The 14,909-nt window shown below is 38.0% G+C and overlaps 1 protein-coding gene across 1 annotated transcript in view; it reads right to left on the reverse strand.

Moving 5' to 3' along the window:
- Positions 1-3,146: 3,146 nt before the first annotated feature.
- Positions 3,147-14,909, reverse strand: part of ZNHIT6 (zinc finger HIT-type containing 6) — a 35,633-nt gene continuing 23,870 nt past the window's right edge. The window contains exons 9-10 of the mRNA XM_074906508.1: positions 7,481-7,605; positions 3,147-3,307 (exon numbers count right to left, since the gene is read on the reverse strand). Of these exons, the coding sequence (XP_074762609.1) occupies positions 3,222-3,307; positions 7,481-7,605 (211 nt within the window). The 3' untranslated portion in view covers positions 3,147-3,221. The remainder of the gene's footprint in view (positions 3,308-7,480; positions 7,606-14,909) is intronic.

A 14,909-nucleotide genomic window follows, 5' to 3' on the forward strand; every position in this document is an offset into this window, starting at 1 on the left:
ATGAAAGGGATGACTTCATTAAGCTTTTAATTTTTTAAAGTAGTGTGTTCATTCATGACAAAAGCTTTTACTCTTTGCTTTGTAAGCTGATGGTCCTTTAGCTCCAGCATGCTGTGAGGGTTCAGGGTTTGAAACCTGGGAAGTCTAAACATTAAAATAAATGCTGTAACAACACTACTCACAAATAGCTTGTTCCTTCTGTGACAAGTAGTTTACAGACAAAAATAAATGTGTAGTAGGCATAAAATCAAGCCCTCAATGCAAGCAGGTGTTGAATGAATATGAGAACAGCATCACACAATTTTCATTCACAGACATCATCTGTGCCGAAACAAGGCAGAGTCCTGCAGGGATCCTCATATAATGATTACAAAATGGACAGACCTGAAGTCTTCCATGCAGCCTTAACTCCCTGTCTTAAATTTCAAGTCTTGGAAATTTTAAGATACAGCTTTTAAAGATGCATTTTCACTCTTCATTTTATTACAAGATGCTTGTTTTGGGTTAAGTCACTCAGGAATTAAAAACTTCCCCTAACTGCCTATGAAAGTGTTAAAAACCATCTGCCCAGCCAAAGTGCATAAACTTTCACTAAAACAGTAACCTTATTAGTACTGGAATTACCACTGTTGCAGGACCTGCATTGGTCAACTGTGATCAGTAAGGCTGTGCTTTTAATCAGAGACCACCATTTTGACTATTTTTTATGAACAAAAATTGAAAACATTTAGTAAAACTGAATAAAAATAACTGAATTTCTTCTTGGCTTGCATTTGACTCATCATTGTTCCAACTAGTGTAACTGCTATCAAATCTAAATAAAAATAGGTAAACAGTAACCTGGGAATGAATGGCAAATGCTACCAAGGCCTTTAACTCTCAATTTGGTTCAACTCTGGAAGATGATTCCCAGCTTTGTTTGGGAAATTTCAGTTCTAGTAACCACCACAGAACTGCTACTTAATAATTTTTTAAAACCTTCTTTATGGTAGGAAAAAATTAAAACGTGAAGGATAGATTTAACAGCATCTTAATTTGAAAACAAATTATGGTTGCATTTGACTTACAAGGAAGTTTAAACTAGATTTATAGAAAAAAAACCCCACAGGCAAATCCTCTCATACAATTAATGAAAACCTCCACGAGTGTAGGAAAGTAATGCAAATTACAAATCTGCGTTCCTCAGCCAAAGACTAATAACAGACACATGCAGATCAACACTAATATTTGCAGAACTCATTTCCACTGTGTGCTATGAATCTTAACAGAAATGCCACGCTTTTACTCCAGATGAAACATTTTCTGGCAAATGAACTGTGGCAGTTTTGCTGTTCTGCTCTTTTATCGGTGTTATTATGAACAAGTTCAAGACTGGTTTAAAGTAATTTGTGGCTACCAAGTCAGCATGTAGTAATCACTGATTAGGAAAAGCTTATTCATTTTCACTGAACTGAAAAAATATGAAAGCAGCACCTATAGTGGGGAATCCTGGTCCTTTAAAAAGGGTTAAAAAAACAAACACTGAAACAAGAGGTGGGCAGAGGACCAACAATGACTAAAAAAGAAAATAGAGCACAGGTGGCTACTGCCAGGCAAGAAGAAAAACTTCCCTGTTTTACCAGGGATTGCAAAACACACAAGGGAAAGGACATGTGATACCACTGTGAGAAAAAGTAGTATGTGACTACAAAGGTCTGACACTCTTTCTGAACTTCAGTAGCTAGATGTCACAGCAAACAATTTTCTAATGACCATTTATTTGCAAAGGTGTGAAAAAAAGTAACTTCTAAAACATCTCAAAAATCCTCTCCCCACAGCATGACTGGTAAGGAACTGACAGCCCTGTGCCCTGAAGCCTGGACTGAGAGTCTGGAAGCTTGATCCCTCTCCCATATTGCTGCCACAGCCTCCTGTTACCTCAAAAATTTCTGTCACTGCTTTCTGTGTCTTTCCACCTATAATGCTGGCAGTGGCAAGAAGACGACTCAGGACTGAAAAATCACCTTCATGGCAGCTTGGTGTGCATCCCATGCCACCAACTTTTGTCACAAAGGTGTTGGTTTCAAGCAGGAGACAGACTGGGATAAGAACAATGGCAGCAACAACCTCACCAGAGCTGTTTACAAAGTGATCATGTCCTTAAGACTTTACAGATGCTCACTTAGCTAGACCTCTGCAAACTAACCCAACACTGCCTGTGCTGATTCCTGAGAACTCCCCAGTGCAAGCATGCAGAGGAGCCCACCTGCCTCACACAGCCTGCAGTGCATAGTTCGACCCCACAAATACAGTGGTAGGCGGTCTGGGATACAGAAATCTTCCCAGAAGTTAACAACAGATTTCTATTGTCAGCAGATGATACAGTACAGGACTTTTAAAAAAAGGTTTATTTGTTTTAAAGTAAATTTAAGGTAAATTTAGTTGATATTCCAGTAAATATTTACAATACCTGGCTTCAGTTCGTAAACTAGTTATGAGATGCATAACTTAACCGTTGTTTAGAAGTCCAAGATATTAGCACTAGTGACACTATGTATCAATTTCTATTAATTTTAAAACCCATGCTAAATTAGAAGATCAGGGTAGAAGGTTAAACATACAGCAACATGCCACTCTGAAAACATGGTCTGACCTGTCCTTAACACATTAAACAAGATGCAACCAAGTAAGAAAAAAAATAATGTATTGCACCAAGCACCCAAAATGTCATCACAGAAGATTAAAGTCAGAAGTAAATTAAGATCATTTGCAGCAGCTCAGCATGACAACAGAATACCCTAAAAGAAAAGTAATCTAATGAAACACCAGTGGGGTTTTTTTTTTAGAAAGTTTAAGCATTAAGACTCAAATCTATATATAAATATGCAAATTGGATAGTTAAACTCAGAAATCAGACACTGAGGTGTTAGGACAAAAGAAAAAAATATATTGTTGAAGCTAACCTGGAAACTTTGAATTCGTGTTGCTCTGATTTATTAAAGATACATGGAAAAAAAGGTGCAATTAAATAAGAATACCATTTTTTTCTGGAACCAGCAATCTCTTTATTTACATCCCTAAATATGCATTACTAAATCCAAAAATAGGCAGGCACTTTGGAAGTGCTGCCTTTAGTGAAGGAAGCCAAACCAAACCTCTGAGAACTCTGCTGTATACAGATTTAATTAAATAATAATAATAAAAATATAAAATGCTCATTCCACCCTCTTCTCAAAGAACTGTCATGAACTGTCCCGAATTTCCCCTTCTTCCATAGATGAAAGGGATGAACTTTCACTATCCGAGTTCTCTGCAGGTTCACTGGCATCTGAGGGTGTAGGACACAAAAACCAAAGAAGCAGTTAGTTTCAGCAATATTGTTTCTTTATCAGAGGCAGCTTTGTATCTTCTTTTCCTTGTAATCACACTTTCCTGAGGACAGCTATTTCAAGAGACATAACTGGTGTCATAACATGGGATAAAGCCCTAGGTAGGACCTTGTTGAAGGAGAAAGCAAGACAAAGGTGAGAATTTCTTCCAGTTTTTAAACGTTGGTCTTAAGTCAAGTAGGTAAGCAGAGTATTTATCCCACACAAAACTCTTCCTCTTCATCCACTGAGAATTTCAAATTGTTCTCTTGGCTTATTTGTTTTAAATGTTGGTTTTTGGGTTACTATATACATATATTGTAACTAAAGAATTACAAATCATTTACACTTTCATTAGCATTTCAGTTAAGATGGGGAACTATTAAGAAATTCTCAGTGGAAATGGGAAATTAAGATGATGCACCTTGCTCCTTCCAGATGTTCCAGCATCCTAAACATGGTGCTAATCTGTGTGAATCCATGAGCTAAGTCTGATGAGGTTAAAGCTGCACAGTAACTTGTGCTTTAGGACATGGCTGTTGTGCTTTGCCAAGATCGTATCGTGAAGCACTCATTTCCCAAACTGGTTTTCAGCCTCCCACTCTCAGACTCCTTCTTTAACAAGCACTGACCCCGCTCACCTTGTGGTGAGGTTACCAAATGCCACTGGTCGGTGGCACTCAGGCAGCACAAAAACAAACTACAAACTCAGCCAGTCAGCCCATGATTTACACACACTCTGCTCTCATTGTTATTTTCAGTATTTGATCCAACTATGAATTTAAAGAAGTTTTTGAGCATTTAGTTTCAGATGCTTCATTAAGAAAATGTTACCGATAGGGAGCTGATGAAGTATAGTTACTGTCAAGATAAGGTCTACAGCTGGCAAACATGAATAGTACATAGGACACAGTGTGCACCTGTACAGTTTCAATGGAATTTGTTCAAGAAAATAGAAGCATTTCACCCAGAAACATTGGAGGTCACATTTTGTCTACATTAAATCTAGTGTATAATCAATTAACATTTATATGCCAGATATGTACTGAGTAATGCACAAAGTAAGGATTGTTTTTGCCCCTAAGTCCTGTGAAAACTTCTATAATCCCCTACTATCTTCAGCCATGACTGACCTTGTATGCTGAAATCAGAGCACCTGTAGTTTTTGCTGTAAGCAAGTCAAGCATCAAAACATCACATAAAAGAATGTGGCAATCTTCTGACTCACAGTGAAGCTCGACAAATTTTAGTTTTAGTTTAGTCTGTTAAAGTTTTATTTAACAGGAATTCTAGATTGTCGTCACTCAAAATAACATATTTTTACGGTGTTGATAGTATTCCCTATATATTAAGATTGCCCAGTCCTTCCCACCATAGAACTGTCTGCAGTTTACTTATAATGTAAAATTTTACTTATGTAAAATGGGTTTAAAATTTTCAGTGCCAGTTTCCTTCCTCAAACCTTATTTTCCTTATTTTTGTTAAGATTTCAGTCAAAATACTTCAGCCATTTCTGAGAACAAGGACAGGAGAAACAGGCTTTGTCCTCATTAAATTCTAGCAGTCTCTCTTAGAAGGCGTCTAGCTCTAGCTCTCCCCCAGTCTTTGGGGGGAGTCACTTGAAGCACAAGGGGAACAGTGACCTTTCCCCAGCACGTGCCTGTTGCTGTGGCTATGAAAACGTGCCTCTGTTCCTCCGGGGGAAGGGGGGCGAGCTGAGATTGCTCTGTAAAGAAGCAGTTTTGGCAGTTAAATTCCCACAAAATTTTGCTTCTTTTCCCAGCCTGGGCTCTTTGAAAACAGACCCTGGAGGGCTATGGTAGTTGAAGCCCCTGCAGTCCAGCAGACACCCTGCCAGACATCCACTCATCAATGCAGCAGCTGTTTGCCCGGAATGCCAAGGGGTCAGTTGGACAGGCACTCCAAGACAACTGTCCCTGCCAGTGCACATGCAGGAGGAAGGCAGAAAGGAAAGGCAGTATTGGCAGAGATGGTAAGCCAGAGCAGGATGGATGGCTTGGAAGTGTGCAACTGATACAAAAAGCCACACGTGTTGAAGAAACTGGACTGCAAGTAACACACAAGATGCCTCAGCAGAAGGATCACCTCTTGGGAGATGGGAGTGGGCTAAAGCACCTCTCTGATTACAACAGACTTCTCCCTGGAGAGTCTGGAGGTGAACCCATGATTTCCACTCTTAGCAATTATCTGTGAATGCAACTGGTAGAGCAAACTAAATAATGTTTTTTTCTCCTTTATTCTGTAAGATGACACACAACAGAAGAGTACATGATGTGTCATACTTCAACAAAAGTGCTATTTTGTCTTCAAGCAGAATAACTGCAGAAAAAAGTCCTCATTTTTATATTCATGTTCTGAACATGCTTTTCCTGAAAGAATCTGGGGTTACTGTGGCAGGCTTCCACTTGTAACAGAAAAAGCTCCAAGAACACAGGGTCCAAACCAAACTCAGGGCTGAAGTTATATCAATATGTTAACTAAAAAGATGTACAAAAATAAATGATGAGAAAAATTGTGAAAATAATCTTTTTTTTTCCCCATTAGCTATAAGCTTTTGCTATGTTGTACTCAGGACACCTCAGAGAGCTGTGCACTTGATTTTTATGGAAACTACAGAAACGGTTAAAAAAACCTGAAGAAAATTAATGGTTCCCTAAACCTGAAATAGTTGCCAGTGTTTCCTGAATACCAGCTTCAGGGATAACTGCTAGCTGAATGATCCCTGCAGCACAGGAGGGTCACCATCCTAAAGACACACACACTTGCACTGCCCTTTAACAGAGCTGTCAGCACTTCCCCAGCTATTACCAACTCTCTCTTCCCCTTGCCCTTCTACTCCGCCTTTTACGGAATCAGCTACTTGCTGTTGCAGCACAAGCTCAAAATATAGCTGGACAATCAACACTTATTTGAATCTATACCTACTACTGAAAAGCAAGGGACCTAGATCAAGAAATAACGGATAAAATAAAAGCATCTGGTTTCTTTGTACTCCAGTATATGTACGTACAATCCTAGGGAGAGTATCAGTGGCCCTAGGCACTCAGGGAAGACTCATCTCCTGGCATGGTGTCTCACTCTCTGAGCTCTTGCAGTACATACTGCAAGAAATATTTGCATGCCATTTCTTTGAGAGCAGATTGCTCCAATGGATCACTTAGTATCATCTAGCCAGAACAGCCAAGATCCATGGAAGTCTGGGATCACTGGTACAATAACCTCAGTCTCCTATTTATTCAGTCAAATTATGTACCCACAGAGCCATGATTGAGTTACTGCAGAGAAACAGCCATTGCAAACATTTTCCAAAGCTTTTCCTCAGAAATCTGTAAAAATTACACACTGGTCCATCACTGAAAAGTATGGAGTTTGATAAATAAAGTGACAAGCTGGGCGACTAAGAGACAAGGGAACTGGTTCTCTCTATCAGCAGTTGCAGAAAGCTAAGCTGGGACACAAAGCCCTTATACTGGGGAGAAATATGGACATTAACTTCAAAAATAAAATACAAATATCTGCTAGACCTGGACTCTCCTCTAAGTCAACTCCACAATTAAAGTCTTCTCTCAACTAAATACTTTTTGAAAGATAACATCCTGCTTTTAACCCACCTGATCAACTACTTTGCCATCATGATTTCTAATAACTATCCTGTAATTCAGCATTATTTGTCCAGTGTCAGGAGTATGCTGGGAAATAATGAGGAATGATTCCTTTGTATGATTAGAAGGCTTACTTAAAACTCATCTTCCCCAGACAGCCTGACCTTTTAGAAATAACTAACTCCGCCAAACTTCACTACATACAAAATTTAGCACAAGTCTGAAGAGTTGTTTTTACTTAATGGCCAAAAATATATATAAAAAAGAACCAAGCACCAGTAAACAAAGTTAGGAAAAACACGTACAATACAGCTTATGGATGTAAGCCATCAGCCAGCAGTTTTAAGAGAGAGCATTCACAACAGCTTTTTCATAGACGTCTTTTATATCCAGAGGGAAATACAAGACATACTGCACATTCCTGGTATTTTTAATAGGTGTATCCTTAATTATTGTTTATTTAACTAAAATAGACACATATAGCATAACAGGAAATAAATATATGCTTACCTTGGCCAAGAACCACCATGTCATTCTTCAGTGTTTTCAAGACCACAAATAACGTTGGATACTCAATTATTACTTTGCCTTTCAAATTATCTAAGAGGCTTCTACTGGCATCCAGTTCATTGTACCTTAAAAATAACAGGGAAGTTTATAATAAATTTTAATACTACCACAGACATAATGTACACTTTCTGGAAAAAAACAAAATAAAACAAACACCTTTCTGGCAATTCACAGGATTTTCAGTTTCTATCACGTTCAGAAGACCTATCTTATGATTCAAATTACATACCCAGTCTTTTTTAAACCCTCCTAACATCTAGGCATAAGAACAAGAGAACCAAATTTTCTCTAAGGACTGAAATATTTTATGAGTTCTTAATGAGTATCTTTACCAAAACTGGATGCAGACATAGGGTGATCAAAATGGATATATTTACCAAAGTCTGATTCTAAATTAAAAATAAGACTTAATGTTCTATTTATGGGCTTTAACACTACAAGTTTAATTTACATGGTTAGTAATGTACCTTATTTACCCTGTTTGCTTCTAAATTATCAGTGAAGTACTGGGAAGATGAAATAAAAAGCGTATCTGGACAACTACTAAAGTGAAGGTATAGTGAAAGCACTCAGAGCTTTGCCTTTGTAGAAGGGCTCTCATACTCAGAACACTGGGGCAATAATTTCTAAAAGATGGTACAACACCCCCATTTACGCCTAGGCAAATTTCTGCTAACAGCACCATCTACAAGAAACCCCTGTAGAAATCCCCATGTGTGCGTGTGCTACAAGAGGCTCATGACTCAGATACGCAGTTCTTTCCCAGAAAAGGGCTCCTCTTCACTCTGGAGGGTGAAGCCAGGTAAGTAACAATGCACAGTAATAAAAAGAAATTGAGCATCTTCTCCAAAATTATTTCCTAGAACTATAATATTCTCTCCCAAATCTTTAACTGGAAACATGGATGTGGGATTCTGGGGAAAGGAAGGGATATTTCAAAGGCCCCTGAGAGAGAAATCCTGTTGCTTTCATTTGCTCTAACTACAGCATCCAACAGATGCTCTGATATTATTACACTGCAATCCAAGATGTGCAATACTTTCTGTAATCAGCATTATTAAATTACTACTAAGCTATTGTATCAGTTGAAGGCAAATGAAGTTCAAAACCTAAATATACTGTAGACAATAAATGGATTATTTCCCATAGCTGCTCTACATCCTCTGATCATTAACATATTACGCAGTTGGGTTTTCTTTTGCCAAAACCAACACTGGATGGGTGAAGGAAATGATAAAATTTATGATTTACAGTAATGTGTGATTAAGAACAGTACATCAGAGGAGTCAGCACACAAGAATATTGAAGGTAAAACAGGATTTGAGTTCTTGGGATTTAAGGGAAACTTACTTTGAACAAAAACTATTTCTCTCTCATATTCAACTTCAATCATCATGAAAATATTTGGTTTCATGTTTCTCTCAACCCAAAGTAATTATGACCTCCTCTTACTGAAAATCTTTAGGAGGGATAACAGTATATTGCCTTTCTTATTGAATGAATGCATTCATAACTTGTGGATTAACACACATGAACAGAAACATATTTACTGCTTTATTTACAGTACTCTAAATGCAAAGTATAGCAATACCTTTCCTTTGGCAAGGACCTCAACACATTCTTTTCTGGTTAAGCAAACATTTACCACCAAGAGGCTAAAGTAATTCACATGCCACAATACACTTTCCATTATCTCATGTTTTAGACAAAACATCTTTAGCGTCCAGCTTGGCATAAGATAAAACATTTGTACTTAAAACTATTTTATGATAGTAAATTACTGAAGTGTTAGATCACTGAGTCAGAGCTTTATCTTTTTTGGTTTAAAAGTAAATTTTATTGGTTGACAGTGACAGAGAAAACAGCTAAATTTTTAGTGCATAATGTGGGCTGTAAACTTCAGGGAGAATATAACAAAGGAGCTCAATGCTTCTCGTTTTTAAACTTTGCTGTTATTGTCTATGCTATCCAAAACTCCTCAGTCTACCACATTCCCTACTTTATACACAAATACAAGTTGAGGTTTCCTGCTAATCTACCTGCCAACCTTCTCCTTGACTGTGCATGCTTAGGAGGTCTCAAAAGAAAACTAATAATACTTGTCACTCAATCCCAAAGTCTAACACAGGATGGCTCCTGAGCAAGACCCATTTTTCAGGTTCTCTGTGAAAGACTTTGTTGTGACAGAAACCTTCCCAATTTTATACCAGAACTAGAACTAAGCCACATATCAGAGGGCAAACAACACAGACTTGCAGGCAAAAGACGACTGCCTGTAAGACTTTTCCAGCAGCCTATATACACACATAGTTTCAATTTTTACTTATGAAAAGCTAGACCTGTTTGGAGAAAAAAATGAAGTAGAATTGCAGTTTTACAAGTCTTGTAACTTCCTGTATTGATCATTCACTGGGATGAGCTGAGGTTGCAGGATAACACTGGAATGCAGGTCCTCCTGTGTATTTGAAAGGAAGTGGTCTCACCACAGGTAGGAGATGGAGCAGGGAGAGCCTGGTAAACAGTTATTACCAGATATTCTTTTATCACCATTTTTACCTACTTTTCCTGCGTAGCCTGCTCAGTAAGAACCCATAACGAGCTGCAACCTTCTTCAGGCCCTTCCTTCACCATGCATTTCAAGCAGCAACCCAGTAAAATGAATGACAACCAGCATAAGTCTCTCCCACACTCCAGGGCCAGCTGCAAGAACCAGCTTAACGGAGTCTGTCATTGTAACAAGTTCTTTCAACCCTTCATGACAGGATGGATTTGAAGATAAACCTGGCTTCAAATGAAATGACCACCTTGACAGAACCACTGCCATAACACCTGATCTTCACATCTTTCTTTTAAATCCTCCCTCTGCCTTCTCTTTTCTCCCACTGCCCAGTTCATACGAATAGTCTGCACTACTGCTTCCTGATCTCTGTATTCAGTGGGACCTGCCTTTGCACCCTTCCCTCTCAATCTTCTTTCCTCCCTTGTACTACTTCCCAGATATTTTCTCTCTCCCTTCCATACATTCCCTCAGCCTGCTTGTTCAACATCCACCACCTAATAATACACTTCCCTGATTATTTTCCTGCCCCAAGCTAGGCTTTATGCCCATGTCACAAAGCAAGAAATAGGCCTGGATTTCTTCCTATAATAAGATGACTTCATTTATAAGGACCACAAAGAGACAATCTTGGCAGACAACAACTTTTGATTTTAATTGGAATGAAATAACAGTAACTGCTTTTTAAAAGACAAAAATTAAATAAAATTTGTCTGCCAGCAGGCAGTTTAGAACCCTACAAAAATTGTGACAATTGAGAAAATTTAACAAGATTCAGCAACGCCACATCAGTTCCTATACAAGCCGTTACAACTGCTCTACAAATGGCTTTGTTACCTTCCACAAAACACTGAAATTAATGTGGCTTTGCACTTCTGATAGCATCTATGAGTTTCTGCAAAGGACAGTTTCACTATCTACAGTTATTCCACCACCTTCCAGGAATTCAAAAATTCAGTCTCCTAATCTGTCTCCCACAGGCAGGAATGCCGTATTAGGTCACTGCATCACAACAAGCTCCCCTCAAATGGAGCCTGTGGCTATCATCACAGTGGCATAACTTGTCTCCACAAATTCAGACAGCAGGAAATTCCCTGCTGATCAGGTTTTCCTGAATGTCATCTACAGGAACTTTGATTTTCATAATAATAAAGAAAAATTTGCAATCTGGAATTAAAGATAAATTGTAAACATCTTTAGTTTAGTCTTCTAGACATTAAAAAGAGAACAAACAAGTTTTAACCATCTAAATAATTGTAAATATTACTAAAATGCATATTTGTATAATGATGTTGGTAATTTTCCTATGAGAGAGATCAACTAAAACCCTCACACGTATTTTAAACAAAGATGATTTTTCTTCCTACAACTCAGTGGAAACATCGAGGTGTTTACTTGGCATGATTCAGACACAATGAATCATGCTATCTAATTTGGGCCTAGTCCTAAAAATCCACAATCAAACTTCTGCTAACTTGGGAATGGGAAGAATGAAGATTTTTTTTGGTAGCATTTCCTAGGTATCTGCATTTGCCTAGAAGACAGCAAAGACTGGGTACAGCACTTAAAGTCTCTCCCAAGCACTCTTCTGAAGTGCTGCAGCACAGCGAAGATAATAACTAACAGATGGACTTTCATTCCTAAGTGGTGAATAACCTCTTCGTGTGGTTATGATTTGGTGAACATGGAAGTAGTGAAATGCACTCTTGAATTAGGTATGAAAGGAAAGTTATATGGCAGAAAGTAAACACAATGTATTGAAATAATGCACAATCTTTAACTTGTCGCTAGAATTCTGACATTCTAAAAACCTGGAACACAGTGAATTTTGTTAGTTCATATGTGTGAAAGAACTAGAAAATTCAGTGAGCAAAAAAGCAGAGACCTTAGAAACAAAAAAAGGAAATTACTTGCCATAACACCTCCTTTGTAACTAATTCTTATTGACAGCTGACCGATATGAAAGACTGCTCTGCTTGAACACTCTTAAGGAAGGGGGACAGAAACCAAGTCCAAGTTAATATTTCCATATGAAAAAAACCTGTACTACGGTTTACACAAATATTTGAAAACCTGCCAGCTTCTCCTTTCACTCATGGTCTGTTTTTTCTCCTGGTCTAGGACCTCCATAATTTGCCTCAGCAAATGTTCACTAACCTCCCCTCCATACTGTCGATACCTGCATAGCTCAACCTATACCAGTAACAGACCAGATGCCTGGCTGATCCCTTTTCAAGTCAAATCCCCATCTTAAGTAATACTTCTATCACAGCTGTAATTTTTCTGAAAAAAGGAAGATTAGGATAAGAAACCTTCTCTTATCAACCATTTGGCCCACAAGTCATGCTAGGATCCAACTGAAAAAGCACAGGAAGAAAGTTGCCAGCATACCAGGAAAGCCTCTTGGACATTATCACCATCTCCTAACTATACCTACATACACAGAATACATAAAGGCACTTCCAAATAACAGGAAAATCATGAAGCTCTTCCTTCTTTTTACTTCAGTCATAGATCATCCTCAAACAAAGACTGTATTAAGACAAGCTGTAACAATCCACAGTCTCCTCTCTCTTATGGGCCATAGGAGGCCCTTCCTCTAGGGAAATCTAAAAATTGCTGAAAACTAAAGTGTAAAATGGGAAAAACCCTCACAAATCCAAGAAAAACCCCACCACAAACAATCTCTTTTTACAAACATATTTCAGGGAGCTAAAACATCCTGGAAGAAAAAAAAATTAATACCCAGGTAAAGACAGCAGGAATACCAATTATCATCCTAATTATTTGGCACAAGAGTAGATGTCCAGGAAGATTTAATGGTTTGTTCACTTTTACCCTAGAAAATAGACAAAACAGTTAACGGAAAGAAGAGATAAGCAAAATAAGACTACCAGTATGTCAACGTAGAAGCACAAAAGCTCTCCTTGTTTAAACCTCTTGAGAATGAGGCAATTGCACAAGGAGAAAAACACAGTAAAAGTTGTTCAATGACAGCCATAGAAAAATAGATCAATTGATGGCAAAACCCATAAAGCAGATAAGGCATCTGCTGCAACAATTTAGTGGACTGAGCATTAGAAATTATGTGATAAAAGGATTCAGTATGTACAATAATGATCTAAAAAGATTAACTGAAGTACAAACCATAGTTATGGGAGAAAATACAATAAAACAGAAGGAAAATGTGAAATTAGCAAATGTCAGTTTCTTGGACTTGGTAGAATTTGGTTCAAAGAATACAGAAGTAAAGGGATACTGAATTTCAAGAAAGCAAATACTTTCCCCATCTCATAAGACATAAAAGAAGTAACAAAATCCAGCAGCAAGTCAAGATGCTATAATTCAAGTGCATCATGGTAATAGTCCTTTACACATACAGGAATTTAGTTACTTTGCCAAACCAGGCAGCTTTACAAACTGCTCAAAAGCTCAAGGATTACAAATCTTGAAGTGGTACAGAGCAGACATGCTGAAAAAGGGTATATCACAATCATGTAAGGTTACTATATGACTGAGAGAAAGAAACAAAACAGCCTAATGAATTAGTGATAGCCGGAAGGCCTAAAGGGAATATGAAATTTCACAAGGGAAAAGTTATTAAAAAGAGAGTGGGTTGACTACTGAAGACGAATGCCTAAAGTTTCAAAAACTGGTAAGATAATAGTGGCATCTTTAGCACAAGTGAAAGCTGTGGGTGGTTCCCCAAAAATGCAGAGAAGTCAAAATATGTAACTTGTACCATTAATAAAATACTGGCATGATCACAGAGGAAAAGCAAATGTCATAAGTCTAATTACAGTACTGTTACACAGCCTCATGAAACATTACTAGAGATGAGGTGTATACCAAGAAATACCAAAGGATGCAGCAAAAAACTTTTAATACATCAAGTTCAGAAAACTAATAGGTCAAATCTCATTTGACAAATTACCATAAGCAAGCAGTGCACTGATAAAATAAACAGAAATGTAAAACTGATGGGAAATCAGTCCTTGTAAATTGCAATACTTATTGTTAATCTAATGAACCTCCACTTCAGCATCAGGAAGAACTGACACTTCCATAATTTCAGATTCCTAGACAGCACACCCTAACTTCTGAATTTAGCTCATATGGAGATAGACCTCTAACACTCTGTACTAAACTGTGGAAACATATCCACAGATTTATACTTATTGGCATGGGATCACAGTGCCATAAACCTTCCGTTAAGAGGTTACTAATGCTTTATAATGAAAAGGAGAAGTTATGAAATAAAGAAAACAAATTATTTTCTTGGCAAACAAGCAGAAAGGTCACTTCCCTCCTTGGCAAGGTTGAAACAATCAGTCCTAGATCATTTCCTTCAAGAAAGAGAAAAAACAGATGGATTCCCCTTTGGCAGCACCAGGAGGAAATAACAGGTTTTCTTCTTCCTGTCTGGAACATGAAGAGGTTCTCCTCTACTCCACCTTGGTGAAAATGCTGATGGCTACACACTGCCATGTTTCACAGCACCGCAGCTTTCAAGTTCAGCCTATCACTTCAACCGCCAGCGAAGAAGTTCGTACCTTTGCTCCTAGAAGACTCTTACTCCAGCCTCCCCATGCTGTCTGGTACCCAGAATTGAGAAACTCAGCTAACTTTAAGTCAGCATCCCACTGTGTCTTTTTCTTCCAATAAACTAACAGCAAATCCTCTTTGTGCCCAAAAAATTTTTTAAGGAACCCAGGCAGATACAGTTGAATTATACCCCTTGATACACTTCACAACACTTATGCTAGACTGGAAAATTATTTCTGCTCTACAGCCCATTTTTACCAGCTACTT

Source organism: Athene noctua, chromosome 5 (assembly GCF_965140245.1).
Source record: "Athene noctua chromosome 5, bAthNoc1.hap1.1, whole genome shotgun sequence".
NCBI lineage: Eukaryota > Metazoa > Chordata > Aves > Strigiformes > Strigidae > Athene > Athene noctua.